At 33.2% G+C, this 15,164-nt stretch overlaps 1 protein-coding gene across 1 annotated transcript; it reads right to left on the bottom strand.

Annotated features, from left to right (window-relative positions):
* Positions 1–3,401: 3,401 nt before the first annotated feature.
* On the bottom strand, positions 3,402–4,793 carry LOC134697537 (uncharacterized). Its single transcript, XM_063559818.1, has one exon. The coding sequence runs from the start codon at positions 4,791–4,793 to the stop codon at positions 3,402–3,404; it is 1,392 nt and encodes a 463-aa protein (XP_063415888.1).
* Between the last annotated feature and the right edge of the window lie 10,371 nt (positions 4,794–15,164).

The following is a 15,164-nucleotide window of genomic DNA, read 5'->3' as shown; positions in this document are numbered from 1 at the left end:
TCTATAAAATTCACATTTACATGTATACTGCTCTAATTATCGCTATTTTGTGCATTTTTCCTTTGATCTTTTTTTGTGATAATTTTCATATCATGCTTCTCGCTTGAGATGGAAAAATTATCGCTAGAAACTAAGGAGACCACGTGGCAATGCTAACGAAATTTACATTGAACATGTTGAAATTGACAACCTCGTCATAGGTAAAATAGCGATAAACAGATTATCATTGGTCATCTCAACTCGATTGCTTTTCTCACTTTCGCTGTTCCAGCTCAAGCGAGAAAATCAATCTCGTTGAGATGATCAACGATAATCTATAAATATTGTTCCAATTTGAATCATTGTAATTAATTTATTTTTCTATATCCATTCTTCGTTTGTTTTTTTTGTTTGTTAGTTTGTTTGTTCGTTTGTAAGTTAGTTTGTTGGTTTTTTTTTGTTTTTTTTTAAGCTTTCATTGCTATCCATGTGAGAGGGGAGGGAAAGGGATGTATGAAAAATATGTTAATGGTTTGATGATGTACAGATCTATGAAGACGAGATTGTCTGTTTTGTTGATAGTGCTGCGAAAGCGACAATCTGGCCATGATCTCATCATCAAGGTCGCTGTAAACTCAGCTTATAAAGTGTCAAGCCTTTAATAAATATAAAAAGATGTGGTATGAGTGACAATGAGACAACTCTCCATCCAAATCACAATTTATAAAAGTAAACCATTATAGGTCAAAGTACGGTCTTCAACACGGAGCCTTGGCTCACACCGAACAGCAGGCTATAAAGGGCCCTAAAAATTACTAGCGAAAAACCATTCAAATTTTTATCTACATGTTTATCATTTAAATCTACATGTGTATCATGTTGATCTTTCCACCTCACATGCCTTTAAGTCGTTATTCGTTATTGCTTCTCTCCACTAACATGTCAAATAAAAGCTGCATTTTATTACACACATTTTATATTCACCTTTAAAAAGATACCGACACAAAAGCCGGTGCAAAGCAATTTGATTAACCAGAAGACTAAGGATTATGCACCTAAAATAATATACCAAAAGTGCTACATCACCACTGTCACAACAACGAGAATGAGCAAACAAGATCACTCAAATTACAACGATAAACATCACCATCGAGCTGCACAACTGTACCATAGTTCCAATACGCCAGAAGTATATTTTGCAATCTAAAACTCTGAAATAATTACTTTTTTTATTTACATGAGAAAGACACGAGAAAGTAGTCCGTACACCCTCATGCATGTAGTAATAATAACGTAAATGCATTTAATGTGGTTCTACTTTGATAAATCACATTCCAATTAGTTATATGTAAAAAGTGTTACATATTTAATATGCTCACGTTCTGATCAACATTTTTTTTCTCTCTTCAGTAAAACAGAATATAATATGTAGTTGTATGCAACACAATAGTAAAAGCAAAGAAAGCAACAACAACAACAAAAAAATAAAAAAAATACACGGCCCAATATGTTTTCAAAATGTTCACAAAATTGAATATATAGTGTAGTAAAGTTCGATTCGCATCCAAAAAGAACAGTCCAGAAAATAAGTTGTGCTATTTTTGTATTTAAATTCTAATCTCCTCTCCGATTTGTAAAAATTAATTGCGAACTCAGTTAGAGTATTGTTATCATATTTTCGTAAATCTCCTTCGTATAGTTCGGTTCAATTAGGGCCATGCAAGATTTACAGATCAATGCTATTTATGTAACCACAAATATAATCCAAATCCAGAAGTCATGTGCAATGATCTTGTTTGATATTAAAACGAATAATAGGACATAACAAAGAATAAGGCAAAACAAATTACATATCATATACACATGGCACATATATATCAAATCATGTTTAAAATTAATCATTTATATATTATTCCAACAATAATGGGACAACCGTTTGATTTTCATGGGTGCTGGGGTGAGGGGAGGGGGGGGGGGGGGGGGTTATTGATATTCTGCAACACAAAATGCAGGGAAATAGTGCCTAAAAAAGCATGCGTTCCAACAGATGAAAATGACAATCCGCAAAAAAACCTCCTACCCCATACCCTCCTCCGAGTATCAATTGGTCTTTCCCTAAGGAAGAATGATCTCGTGGTAATTTACTAGTTTATGGTGAAACTGAATTCAAACTTTTCAAAATAAAAGGAAATGGCAATATACATAACAGACTTATTCTTTGTTAAAATTTAAACATGGCTTTAAATTTGTACAGAATTTTATCTGAAATGATTGATGGCCGAAATTTACGTAAGCCGAGAAGGATCATTCATAATTCTGAATTCAAAACTCGCAAATCAAGAAAGATAATCCTGTTTTATTGCAGTTGCAATCCAAACACAATTAAAAACCAATTGTTCAGAGAACAATTGAAGGTCTTTCCACCAGTAAGAATCTATTTAAAAATGAAAATATTAAAATTTGATTTTAAATGTCAGTTTCAGCGTCAAATGACAGCTTATTGTACGCTGATTTCAAAAATATATGGTTTCTATATTAAAAAAAAGGGAGATAATCTTTTACTTCCGGTTTAAAAAGTGTACTTCCGGTATTGTTTGATAGTTTTCTTGGCACTGATTCCAAAAATATAGGGTTTTATATACTTTTACATTTTTTTAGTACAAAAAATAGCTACTTCCAGTTTACAAAATGTCACTTCCGGTTGTCTTTTTAAAGGTCACATTGCTTACAAATATTTTATCGATATCTTATATGATTTCTGAAAATAATAGATAACAAGCCAAAATCAAAACTTTAATCATGACCTTTGACCTTGACCTCATTTTCATTTTTTTTTACCAAGGACCTCAAATCAATAGACCCTAGGCCTCTATCACTTATGGTTTTCCAGTTACAAATTTATTTCATTTATTTCAATATAAAAGGGGAAATAACTCTCATATGGAGTCTTCGTAAAGCTTCGGTCAAAATAAAACCAATATCCTGAGGATATAACGAGCAATTTGGAAAAATAAATTTGTCGCTTTCTTTTACGGTTGCAGAGGAGATCTGATAACAAGAAAAACAGTGTTTGGGGAGATAACTCTTACAAAGAAAAATGTGCGGTTAAACAGGGTCAGTTTCAAAAGCGTATAGACTGTATGATATCATATACAAAAAAACTAATAAGCGACATCTTTTGAAACATTTTTAGTAGTGTTGTCAAATTGTACACTTTTGCCTAACCGGTTACTCGGATAATCGTTCGACCGATTAACCGGTTAACCGATAATTTAAATTGGTGTTTGAAAGCCTTATCAATAGAACCCTGATCCTGATCCTAAGGTCAATAATTGACACTACTGTTCTCTGTGTGCTATCTTCCTCCTCTTATGGTACACCGTTGCTCGAGGTAATATCTCGCGGTACTTTGGTATACTTGTTTAGGCGCAGGATCGGGAATCAGGGATTGCAAGTTCTTGGAATCTCCCTGATTTTGTAATATATTCCCCTATAATTTGCGATGTTACTTCGTAGGTTTCTCTTTTTGGTGGTGCTAGTATTGACTGCATATTTGTTGGATCGATGTTTAGTAGTTCCATTTGTCTTCGCATGTCCTCTCTTTCTTGTTGGTATCTTGGGCAGTATAGCAGGAAGTGTTCTGATGTTTCTTCTTCTCCGCATTCACAATATGGCGTGAGGGATTGACCGATTTGGTTTCTGTATTTGTTAAGTCTGCTGTAGCCCGTTCTTATTTCTGACAATATTCTTCCTATTTGGTTGTTAGGCTTGTCTAGTTGTGCGTCCTTACCAACGATAGGAATTAGGTTGAAAAGCTGTCTTCCAGTTTCACTAATTGTCCATCTGCTTTGCCATTTGAGTTTTGTAGACATCTTGACTGCACATCTTACATCTGACATGGTTATGACATTATACTGATCATTTAGTGATGAGGCCTCTTTTGCAGCGTCTTTTGCCAACTGGTCCGCTATCTCGTTCCCGGCTATATTAGCATGGCCTGTGATCCAAGATAGGGTTGTTAGTATGCCGTGTCTTAAGAGCGTTCCCATGCATTCTTTGATATCAGTAATTGTGTCGATGTAGTTCGAAGATTTCCAGTTCAGAGTCAAGATGCCTACAGCAGTCTGGCTATCTGACAGTATTTTAAGCTCAGAAAACTGGTCCTTTATAGTCGTTATACAGTGCTCCAGGACCATTAGTATGGCTACTAGTTCAGCAAGAAGTATCGATCCTCTATTAGCTACTGGCCTCTTTAGACTTATGCCTTGGCTATTTCCAGAATATACTACTGCTCCTGCCCCACATGGTCCCGGGTTACCTTGACATGAACCATCAGTGAATGTCACTACTGTTGAGTCTGTGCTGTCTCCTAATAGGTCCTTTACAACCTGTTTACTTTCAACAGTTTGTTCGGCTGTTCTGTTCTTTGAGCTACCTAGACGACTCCAATAACTTGGTGATCTCCTTAGCATTACATCTACACCAGCTTTGTATGTGAATTCTGGTTCTATAAGTTTGATGTCAACTTTCGTGGCTTTGAACATGTCTATGGATTGGTTTATAGCTTTACCAAATGGAGAATCCTGTTGTTCATAGGTTGCGTTGTTTGTTAAATACTGTTCTAGTTGTTGTTTAATTGGTTCTGCTATGTTCTTTGACTGTATTTTTGCCAGTTCACGTACTGATATTTCCTCTATTCTGAGGTCTATGGGTTGTATGTTGGCTTCAACTTCCATTGCCTCTCTACCTGATGTTCCTGGTAGTCCTAGGCATATTGACAAGCCTTTTCTTTGTACAGCTTCTAATTTCTTCATATTCTCTGCAGATGTTATTTGCCAGACTGGGCATGCATACTCCATGATAGATCTAACCATGCTGTTGTATATTTGGAGTAGTTTTGATCTTGATATTCCTCCCATGCCCTTAATATCATAATTACATATATTGCATTATTTGCCCTCTTCTGCATCAGATTGATGTGGGTGTCAAATTTAAGCTTCTCGTCTAGAGTTACTCCAAGTAGCTTCGGTGTTGGACTATATCTATAGGAGAAGGAGTTGACTTTTAATGTTTTCTGCTCTGCATCTGTGTTGCCTTTTGAGAATAGGCATACTTCACACTTTTCCAGGTTTACATTAATTCTCCATTTTTCTGTCCATTTTAAAATAGTTTTGACATCCTCTGAAGTTCTTTCTTTCATTTCCTTTATGTCTTTCCCCTTATGCCATAAAGTGCCATCATCTGCAAACTTGCAATTTTCTCCTTTTGTGTTATCCATTATATCAGCTATGAATATGTTAAACAAGGTGGGTGATAATACTGACCCTTGTGGCAAGCCGATTTTGGTATCAAATTGTTCTCCAAAGAAGTTATTCAGCATACATCTGGCTGTTCGATTTGTGAGAAAGCTGTTTATCCATAACCCTACAAATATAGATATAAGATGTGGTATGAGTGTCAATTTGACAACCTTTCATCCAAGTCATATTTACGCTTTTAGAATTGAAGTTTTTCCTTTAGCATTATAAGGCTAGTCTCTGGTGATTCCTGGCGAAGTTTGACTTTTAATAATCAAATACACCGTATCAACTATAGCGTTTGTACCAACTTCAGATTAAAGAATCAAAAACAAAATCTTAATCTGGTATACTTGAATATGTCTTATGTCTGAAACCTATTATTCTTTCCTTTTCTCTTGTTGTCTCCGAAAATAATGGGATGTGTTTCAATTTGAAATGATTAATTATAAAAATAAAAGAAGATGTGGTATGACTGCCAATGAGACAATTCTTCACAAGAGACCAAAATGACGCAGAAATTAACAACTATAGGTCATTGTACATACTGTACGACCTGATTCTTCACTGTGTTTGTTTTTTTCTTCAAGCATGTTACTCGTACTTTCACGTATACATTGAGAACATTCACATTGGTTTGCATTTCACAATTTTTGAAGTAAGACTAACCCTTGCACTACGGAGGTTGCACACGTAAATGTAGGTTTACACAATATTAGATCGAAAACGAAATAATGAAGTAATTAATAAAATTAAATCTCATTACTGATTTAAAGTTACTGTTAAAAAAACATGTTTACTAATTATGTTTCTTAAAGATCCTGCCCCGAACTCTTAATTAATTTTATGTTTTAGGATTAACAATAGCAATCAATATACTGGACAATTGATCTGTCAAACTAATTACCACGACAATTTTTAAATAAAACATAACTATTTAATTATTTAATTTTCAACAAATTTTTATCAAATCTATCGAAATTGAAAAAGTCCGGTTAACCGGTTAGCGTTTTTGGTATTCGGTATTCGGTCGTTCGACCGATTAACCGGTTAACCGGTTAACCGTTGACAACACTTATTTTTACACAGCAAAAAAAAATTAGGCGGAAGAAAAAAAAAATAATCAGAACAAAATCAATAGGTTTTTTCACACGGAAAGGTGGAAAGACCTTATAAATATTATCTTAATCTGATCAACTGATCTGATGAAATATACCGTAGATTAATAATATAATAGTGCACAGACAAACATTATAACACTTTTCAAAGGATATGTGCCGACATTATGTCAGTCAAATGAAACATTTCTTGTTACCACTTTTACTCCGGGAGAGAGATATCGAGTGTCACTTCAATTCTTATTCGATCTTTTTTCTTCTTCTTTTCATGACTTGAGAATCTTTCATAATATAAAAATAAGAAGATGTGGTATGATTGCCAATGAGACAACTCTCCACAAGAGACTAAAATAACTCAGAAATTAACAACTATAGGTCAACGTACGGCCTTCATCAATGAGTAAAACCAATATCACATAGTCAGCTATAAAAGGCCCAGAAATGACAATTCAATTGAGACGAAAAAACAAATTTGATATACAGCAGAAAACGACAACCACCGAATCACAGGCTCCTGACTAGGGACAGGCACATACAGAATGTGCATCATCCTCATTTATACAACACAAAAAATATGTCGTCCACTTTTCGGTGTAGTGAATTAGAATTATTGTCAGGTGTAAACTCAGAAAATAGGCAGGCGAAGAATGGAGATCATAGCGTTGGTTTTTTTTTATTTTCTTTCATTGTAAAGGATGCTTATATAGTTTTGACATACTATATTTGATTGTTATATAAAATTTCAACTGTAAAATTGAGAATGGAAATGGGGAATGTGTCAAAGAGACAACAACCCGACCAAAATAAAAAAACAAAAAAACACAACAGCAGAAGGTCACCAACAGGTCTTCAATGTAGCGAGAAATTCCCGCACCCGACGGCGTCCTTCAGCTGGCCCCTAAACAAATATATACTAGTTCAGTGATAATGAACGCCATACTAATTTCCAAATTGTACACAAGAAACTAAAATTTAAATAATACAAGACTAACAAAGGCCAGAGGCTCCTGACTTGGGACAGGCGCAAAAATGCGGCGGGGTTAAACATGTTTGTGAGATCTCAACCCTCCCCCTATACCTCTAACCAGTGTAGAAAAGTAAAAGCATAACAATACGCACATTAAAATTCAGTTCAAGAGAAGTCCGATGTGTTTTTTTTTAAATGATTATTTATTTATTTATTTATGTTATTTCGTTAACCCGAAACCGCCTTTGAAACTGGTGAAAATGTTTTGCAATGTTCCTGGATATCAATTTTACCAAGGGTTTTCGGATTTTTTCATTGCTGTCATTGGGAAATCTAGTGTCAAAATATTACCTTCTAAGTAAACACTGAAAACTTGATCTTTCAATGTTGGTTCTGTTTAGCAAAGACACTAAGTAAGTTAAAAATTCACAAGAAAACTTTCTGGTAGTAACAATAAAAAAGATTTGCACTAAAAAATTACATTTCCAAATAAAGTTATCATTTCCCTTCTAAAATCATGAAAATACCAATTAAACGACGAGTACAACAGGCTACAGAAACTTTGTGTATAATAAAGATAAGAAGTTTAAGTGATAGGATCTTTTTTTTTTATTTTTAACTTATTTAAATTTTTAGTTTTGACGATTTTATTGAATAGACAGTTTTATTTATCTTTTCATTGTGTTTTACTGGAATGTAAATACTTATAATTTTCATCATTATTCTTTTATTGACTGTTATATTTAATATGTTTTATGGTATTCATTGTGATATATATTTCCCCTGCCAATGCTCTTAATTTCCATCATTATTCTATTTAATTTCTGTTTTATTCTTATGTTCATATATATATAATTGCTATTATTGTATGCATTGTGATATATATTTTCCTTCAATTTTATATGTTAAGCGCTTAGAGTATTATGTTTATTAGATAGGCGCTATATAAAAGCTATGTAATAATAATAATAATAATAAAAAGAAGAAGCTTTGTGTCAAATTAGGTGAAAATACTCCTATGCGAATATATTCCTGGAGTACCAGCTTTCATTTATGTTTTTACCGGCTGTATACCTCTCTGGAACATGCTTATTATCCGCATATGTATCATATGTACAATTTGGTTCAGTGGTGCTGATGGAATTTGAAGCAGTCCTCTTTCTCATATAAAAACAGCGGGGTTTTATATGATTTGCTATGTGGTATGGGGTTTGCTCATTGTTGAAGTGATAATAAGCATTGTATGTAACTTTCATAACATTTGGTTGAGGCAAATAAAGTTAGAGCGCGTAGACGACAAATTTAACATTTTTTTCCATTTATAAATGGGCTTGAACGGTGAAAGTGATGCCAGCCAAATTTTAACTTGATCTCAGTTTGGTGGTAATAAGCATTGTGTATAAGTTTCAAAGTATTTGTTTGAGGCAAAATAAAGTTAAACTGCGTAAACTTCCAAGTTGTAAACGTATGGACGTACAGACGGACAAGCGTTACAATTAATGCCCCCTCCGCTGTAGCTGAAATTATTCCGGCGGCACGTCTGTCTGTGTATAGAAATAAATATGCCATTTATAAGAATGAATAAGTTTGAAAAAAGTGTGTGTGTGTAAAAGGGGGAGGCAAACTTCTAAAAGTGACAAGAAAAAAAACAACTATTTTCTATGTAGTGTAATAATCTTAAATTTAGTGATTGTTCTCTTTCATTTTCAGTTTTTAGTTTCAGTTTTTGTCTAAAAATGGGAGGGGCATAGTTTTGTCCCCTTTTGGCCCCTGGCTCCTTTACGTACACTGTTATTATGAAATATTTTTGTAATAGCAACGAAACGAGTCATTTCGAATACCGGTATGAAAATGAGACTATTCTATGACGACTTTTATTTACTGAAGGCACTAATTTTTAAAATACAAAATTATTGTACTTATTGGCTCTTAGTAATGTTCATTATTTCATATCGGTTGAGAATAAGATTTTCTTATTGGATAAAAAGGGGTCACATGACATTCATTAATCTTCAGTAATAAATTCAATCGGTCATTAACAGAACAAAACGGACCAGAAAACCGGTCGTTAATGAACTTTTACATGATATGGACCGGTGGGGCTTGGTTTACGTCTGATAATGACCGTTGGGGCGTGGTTTCCGTTTGATATTGACTGTTGGGCGTGGTTTCTCTGTTAATGACCGATGGGGCGTGGTTTCTCTGATGAGAAAGATGTACCTTTTATAAAACATGTTACTGTTTTTAATATAACATTTAAGTTGTTGAATTGTTAATTATATTTTTTCGTTAATTGTAATATTAAAGAGAACTTAGTAATTTTGGGGCCCTTTATAGCTTGTTGTTCGGTGTGAGCCAAGGCTCCGTGTTGAAGGCCGTACTTTAACCTATAATGGTTTAATTTTTAAATTGTTATTTGGATGGAGAGTTGTCTCATTGACACTCACACCACATCTTCCTATATCTATTAATTAAGAATTTATATGCTGAAAAATCGCACTAAAATGAATGGCAGTATTACTACGACTGGTCTTCACTCTTTACTATAGAAATCGTACAACTACTCGAGTTCGCTTTAGGCGTTTTGAATTTATGAGAATTTTCCAAAACATAGTTTCTCAATGAAATAAACATAATAGTTCTTGAAAAACTGGTCATTATCGTGATACATGGACTGCCCGTAGGACAAACTATTATATAAATAGCGTATTTGAATAAAATTTCAAAGAATTAAATTTACTAAAATACAAACAATTCTTAGCTCTATTTTAGAACATGTAATTTAAACTTGTTGAAACGAAGTTAGTTTAAGATTTGTCAAATTAAGCTTTAATAGATATAGGAAGATGTGGTGTGAGTGCCAATGAGACAACTCTCCATCCAAATAACAATTTGAAAATTAAACCATTATAGGTTAAAGTACGGCCTTCAACACGGAGCCTTGGCTCACACCGAACAACAAGCTATAAAGGGCCCCAAAATTACTAGTGTAAAACCATTCAAACGGGAAAACCAACGGTCTAATCTATATAAACAAAACGAGAAACGAGAAACACGTATATATTACATAAACAAACGACAACTACTGTACATCAGATTCCTGACTTAGGACAGGTGCAAACATTTGCAGCGGGATTAAACGTTTTAATGGGCCCAAACCTTCTCCCTTTTTCTGAAACAATAGCATAACATCACAACATATAAAAGAATTCCTTTTTTTTCAATTTGTCTTTTAATTTAGATTTATCATGCATGGCTCTAAACAAAGTATGCGACGCGTAACAGTTTATAAGTCTTGGTGTCTTGGTTCTTATGTATGCATTTAATACGGTGCATTTATTATGGATATATTTCAGACTCCATTTATGAAAGAAAATCTACAGAGCAGAGCATTTTGATTTTTTTGTAGCTCTATTTTAGAACATGTGATTTAATCTTGTTGAAATGAAGTTAGTTTAAAATTTATCAAAATAAGCTTAAAGAATTCCCTTTTTTTAGTTTAGATTTGTTATGCATGTCTCTATACATAGTGAGCGACACGTAACAGTTTATAAGTAGGTGTTCTCTTATATGCATTTGATACGGTGCATTTATTATGGATATATTTCAGACTTCATTTATGAAAGGAAATCTATAAAGCAGAAATTTGATATTTTGTGTATCAATTTAAAATGTAGATTCAAATATTTTTCACTTCAAACGATAAAGTAATACTTCTTCAAAACTTATATATAATGTATAGTTCGGCGTCCGCAAAAGAGAAGCCATACGTATTTCATTGAATCTCGATATTTATCATGTTTATAATTTTTCTAACAATGACGTTCTACCTCCATAAGCCTTGAAATTTCATGGCGGGTCACAATTTTAATATATAAATATAGGTATTATATATATGTAAATATTATATAAAAATGGGTACATTGTTTTAGACAAACATCGCACACCCCTACCAAAAAAATTCGAAGTTAACGCCTCCACCCAGATTAAATTTGATAATTCCAAGATTAAAGTTGGAAATTGCAAGATTAAAGTTGATAATTTCAAGATTAAAGTCGACAATTTGAAAAAAAAAAAAAGGGCGGTGACCCTAATACGATTTCGTAATAAATGGAATTACATAAGTAAATGCCAAAAGTATCATCCTTCGTCAATCATAGACCGTAACTCCAAAATAACGTAAAGAAAAATCGTCAAAAACTTAACACGAATTTTGTTGATATACATGTAACAACATAAAATTATCAGAATTTGATAAACGATACACAAAATATGTCTTTTGTATATACATATTTTAATAACTAGATTCTTCCGTTGGAAAACTAGGTTATTAAAGAGGTTTCTCATCATCTAACGAACGGACGAAACTCTACGAACGTATCGTTATGGAGCAGTAATTTTGTTATAATAAAATCCATAATAAATGTCTACCGATACTGCAGTGTGTTTAAAAGACAACAGTTAACAAATTAATATCCTTTTTTGCAACCTTGCATTTTATTGTTGTCATTAAACATCCGAGTTCCAAATTATTTTCTGTTGTTGACTGTTTCGTTTTCTTACGTTAAAGGGAAACTTCGCAAAAAAATGAAAATTTTATATTATGTTTATTTGATATAAATAATCATAGATTTGTTAAAATTATTGTTCAATTCTTCTAGATGAGTGATTAAAATCAAAATCAAAATCCCACTATCACTTCTCGACTTATCGCCATTTTGACAGCATCTCCGATCCAAATTGTCACGTGGTGAGTATATTTGAATAAAATATCTGATTACCACAAAGCGAAAAAACAAGCATGGCATATCGTATATTCAGTATCAAAATGACTTTTCAAGCGTACGGATGTTCAACTCGGACGTAGTTCAGTGTTTCGACATTCATGCATTAGTAACAGATTTTGTTGTTTACAAGTAGTATTTTAGTAAACGGGTAAAAAGGTCACAGACAAAAAGTCACAATAAATTTGTTGATATTTTTTGAATATATACAAGAAAAAAATCTTCAAATATTATATTATTTATTATATTTATTCAATTTTAGTTTATGAACTTGTTTATAAGCCTTAAAATAATAGATATTTGATTTCAATCATGCAAGGGGGGTTATATTTCTTGGCACAATGAAGCCATAAAAGGTACCTAGCCACTTCGGCATTTTGATTTTATAACAATCATGTGATGTCATTTATATCAATTTAATAAATTCTGTTTAAAACTTGCTTTAAAAATAATATTTCAGAACAAACCAAAAAAAGAATTAATTAATTTATACGTTTACTCGTTTAAAGAAACATAAACTCGAAACTGAATTATATATGACGTTTTGTTTTGTGACTTTCTGTCGTAAATTCACAAGTTCAATGAAGTATGATTTTTTATTAGGTGCAAAAAAAAAACGTATGTGTACCAGGGACGTATATAGAGGGATAGGTAACTTCTTAACAATCCTTGTGATAAAAAAATATGTAGAGAATCATTGGAGAAACCACACTGTGTACACCTTAAAACTTTTAAAGTTGTTGATGGATTTTAATGAAATAAAGATTTTCTTAAACATTAATGATTCCTACATTGATAGAATTAACTATATGAGTCCTTGTGTGTACATAAAAAAATAAAAATTACGTAAAACATTTAAAGGTTCATTTGCTTAAAATAAAATTGGTTTAAAAATAAGACTTTATTTACATGTAGTATAATTACAGATGCTGTTGACCCCCCAACCCCCACCCCCTTTCCCGCCTTTTCAATATCGCCCTTCCATATTGCCCCAAAGAAAAGGTTGAAAGGGTGATGGGTATATGGGAGCGTATGTCTTCCCCGATTCGTGTGGAAACGGAAACTTAATAGATCTTACCACCCCCTTGTTATGCTTTTTATTTGTCTACTAGGTCAACCCAGTTGCGTGGTCCTACAAGTTAAGACTAAGCAGTTTCGGGATATAAAATGTCGACAGCTAGGCTAACGAAATGTGTAATGATTATTGTCAATCGTAGGAGTAATTTTTCCTACTATATTTATGATAGGAATACATCTAGTGGGTGGACACTAATTTGGAAGTTGTTAAAGCATATAATTATTCTAATGATTTTTTCGAAAATAATATGCAAAAAAAGTCTTTTATCTGTAATAGATTTTATTCATTTCGGGTACTTTACTCTAATATGAAAACCGACGATCTTTTGAATTATTGCCAGAGGTCGTGTAATAGTGTCACATTCAGGTATTCTAGATACTTCCTGCAGGCTAATAAACTGGTGACATTACACAATTCCGGACCCAGCTGTTTTACCCAGGTGTGCACAGGTAAAAGTGCCATCAAAAATATAGTCAGGTGTATTATACATCCTGTTAACAATGTATGCCCCTTATATGATTGAAATACACAAATCCGTCCAAATATGAAATTAAGAGTTTAAAATTTATTTCCACAGGCCAGGGACGTATATATCTATTTTAAGTCCTTGCACAGGCTGAATAATTCTGACATGTGCAAAGACAGAAACAAAAACACCGTAAATGAATAATTTTGACTTCGGCTTCAAAATTAATGTGTAGAAGATTATCTAGTACTGTACACGTACCATGTAAAATGATTTCTTTTTGAATTTTCAATTGTACAAGAGATTGTCTTTTCGGGATGGAACCAGTCACATTAAAAAGGAGGGTTCCAACTACATGTCTCACTTCAAATGCATTGATCGGCCTAAAAACAAGGGGGCGGGGGGGGGGGGGGGTGTCCAACCCCGAAACCACTCCCTCTGGATCCGCCAATGCTTTTGTACACAATAACTTTCATTATGTTCTGTCAGATTGTTTTATTTGCTTATCGAATGTTTAATTTAAGTTATGGTCTTGAGTTGTAATGAATAATTTAAGAAAAAGAAAACTTCATCATTTTACAACATTGTTGGTAGAAAATCCTAGAGAATTTAACCGAGAATTATGGATGACTATCTTATACTTTCTTGTCCTATTTTCGATATAAGCGGGCGCATTTACGAAATATTTTGCACTTAGGTAATTTGCGGTTACTTGTATGTGAAGAGACAAGCATGCGCAATTATGACACGAAGATGATACTTAGTTTGTGGTTGTCTCTAGATACGGTTTTCGTTTGTCTTTCTGTACATGTACATTCAATAATTCAAATGAGTTGTCATTTTTTCAATATAAGGTTTTCTTACAAACTTGTTGCATTGTGTAGTAGCATGATACATTTCCAATGTTCAGTTTCAAGGTCTTGTTTGTAAAAAGGCAGAAGGTACCAAAACGGGAAGTCGTATTTAGTATTAAAAAACACACTGACAACGTCATAATAAAACATAACCAATAAACGATAAAAAGACAAAAAGAAACAAAAAACAGATAAAAAACAGATCATCGGAAACTGGTTTAGGTTGCCCAACAAGAACCCCACCAACATCTCGGGAGGATCTCGTGTCAAATGATATCAACGCTCCGTGGTGTTGTGGTATACCAAACCTTCATGTTAATATATATACAACAAGCAACTCTATAAAATTAGACCTCAAAATTAAATAGTTCATAAATAGGTTTATTAATACACAAATAATGAAATGAATCTGAAACATTCTGTGAAAAATTGTATTGGTTAATCGTGAAAATGATTTTAGAACTATTCAGAGTCTGAAGTGTCACTTTCACATTCTTTGAATCCTTCGTATACCCCATCCAGCGATGGAAACTCTTTTTTAATGACATTAACTACACAAGTTGGTAGGGTTATTCTGTGTTTCTTGCCAAGTGGTTGACCTTTCCTGACCCAACACACAAA

Source organism: Mytilus trossulus, chromosome 14 (genome assembly GCF_036588685.1).
Source record: "Mytilus trossulus isolate FHL-02 chromosome 14, PNRI_Mtr1.1.1.hap1, whole genome shotgun sequence".
NCBI classification, from domain to species: Eukaryota; Metazoa; Mollusca; class Bivalvia; order Mytilida; family Mytilidae; genus Mytilus; species Mytilus trossulus.
Note: the sequence above shows the minus strand (reverse complement) of the source record. Positions and strands in the feature narration are given on the sequence as shown.

Coding starts and splice junctions, on each gene's coding strand:
- LOC134697537 (XM_063559818.1), bottom strand. CDS start 4,793: ATGAAGAAATTAGAAGCTGTACAAAGAAAAGGCTTGTCAATATGCCTA.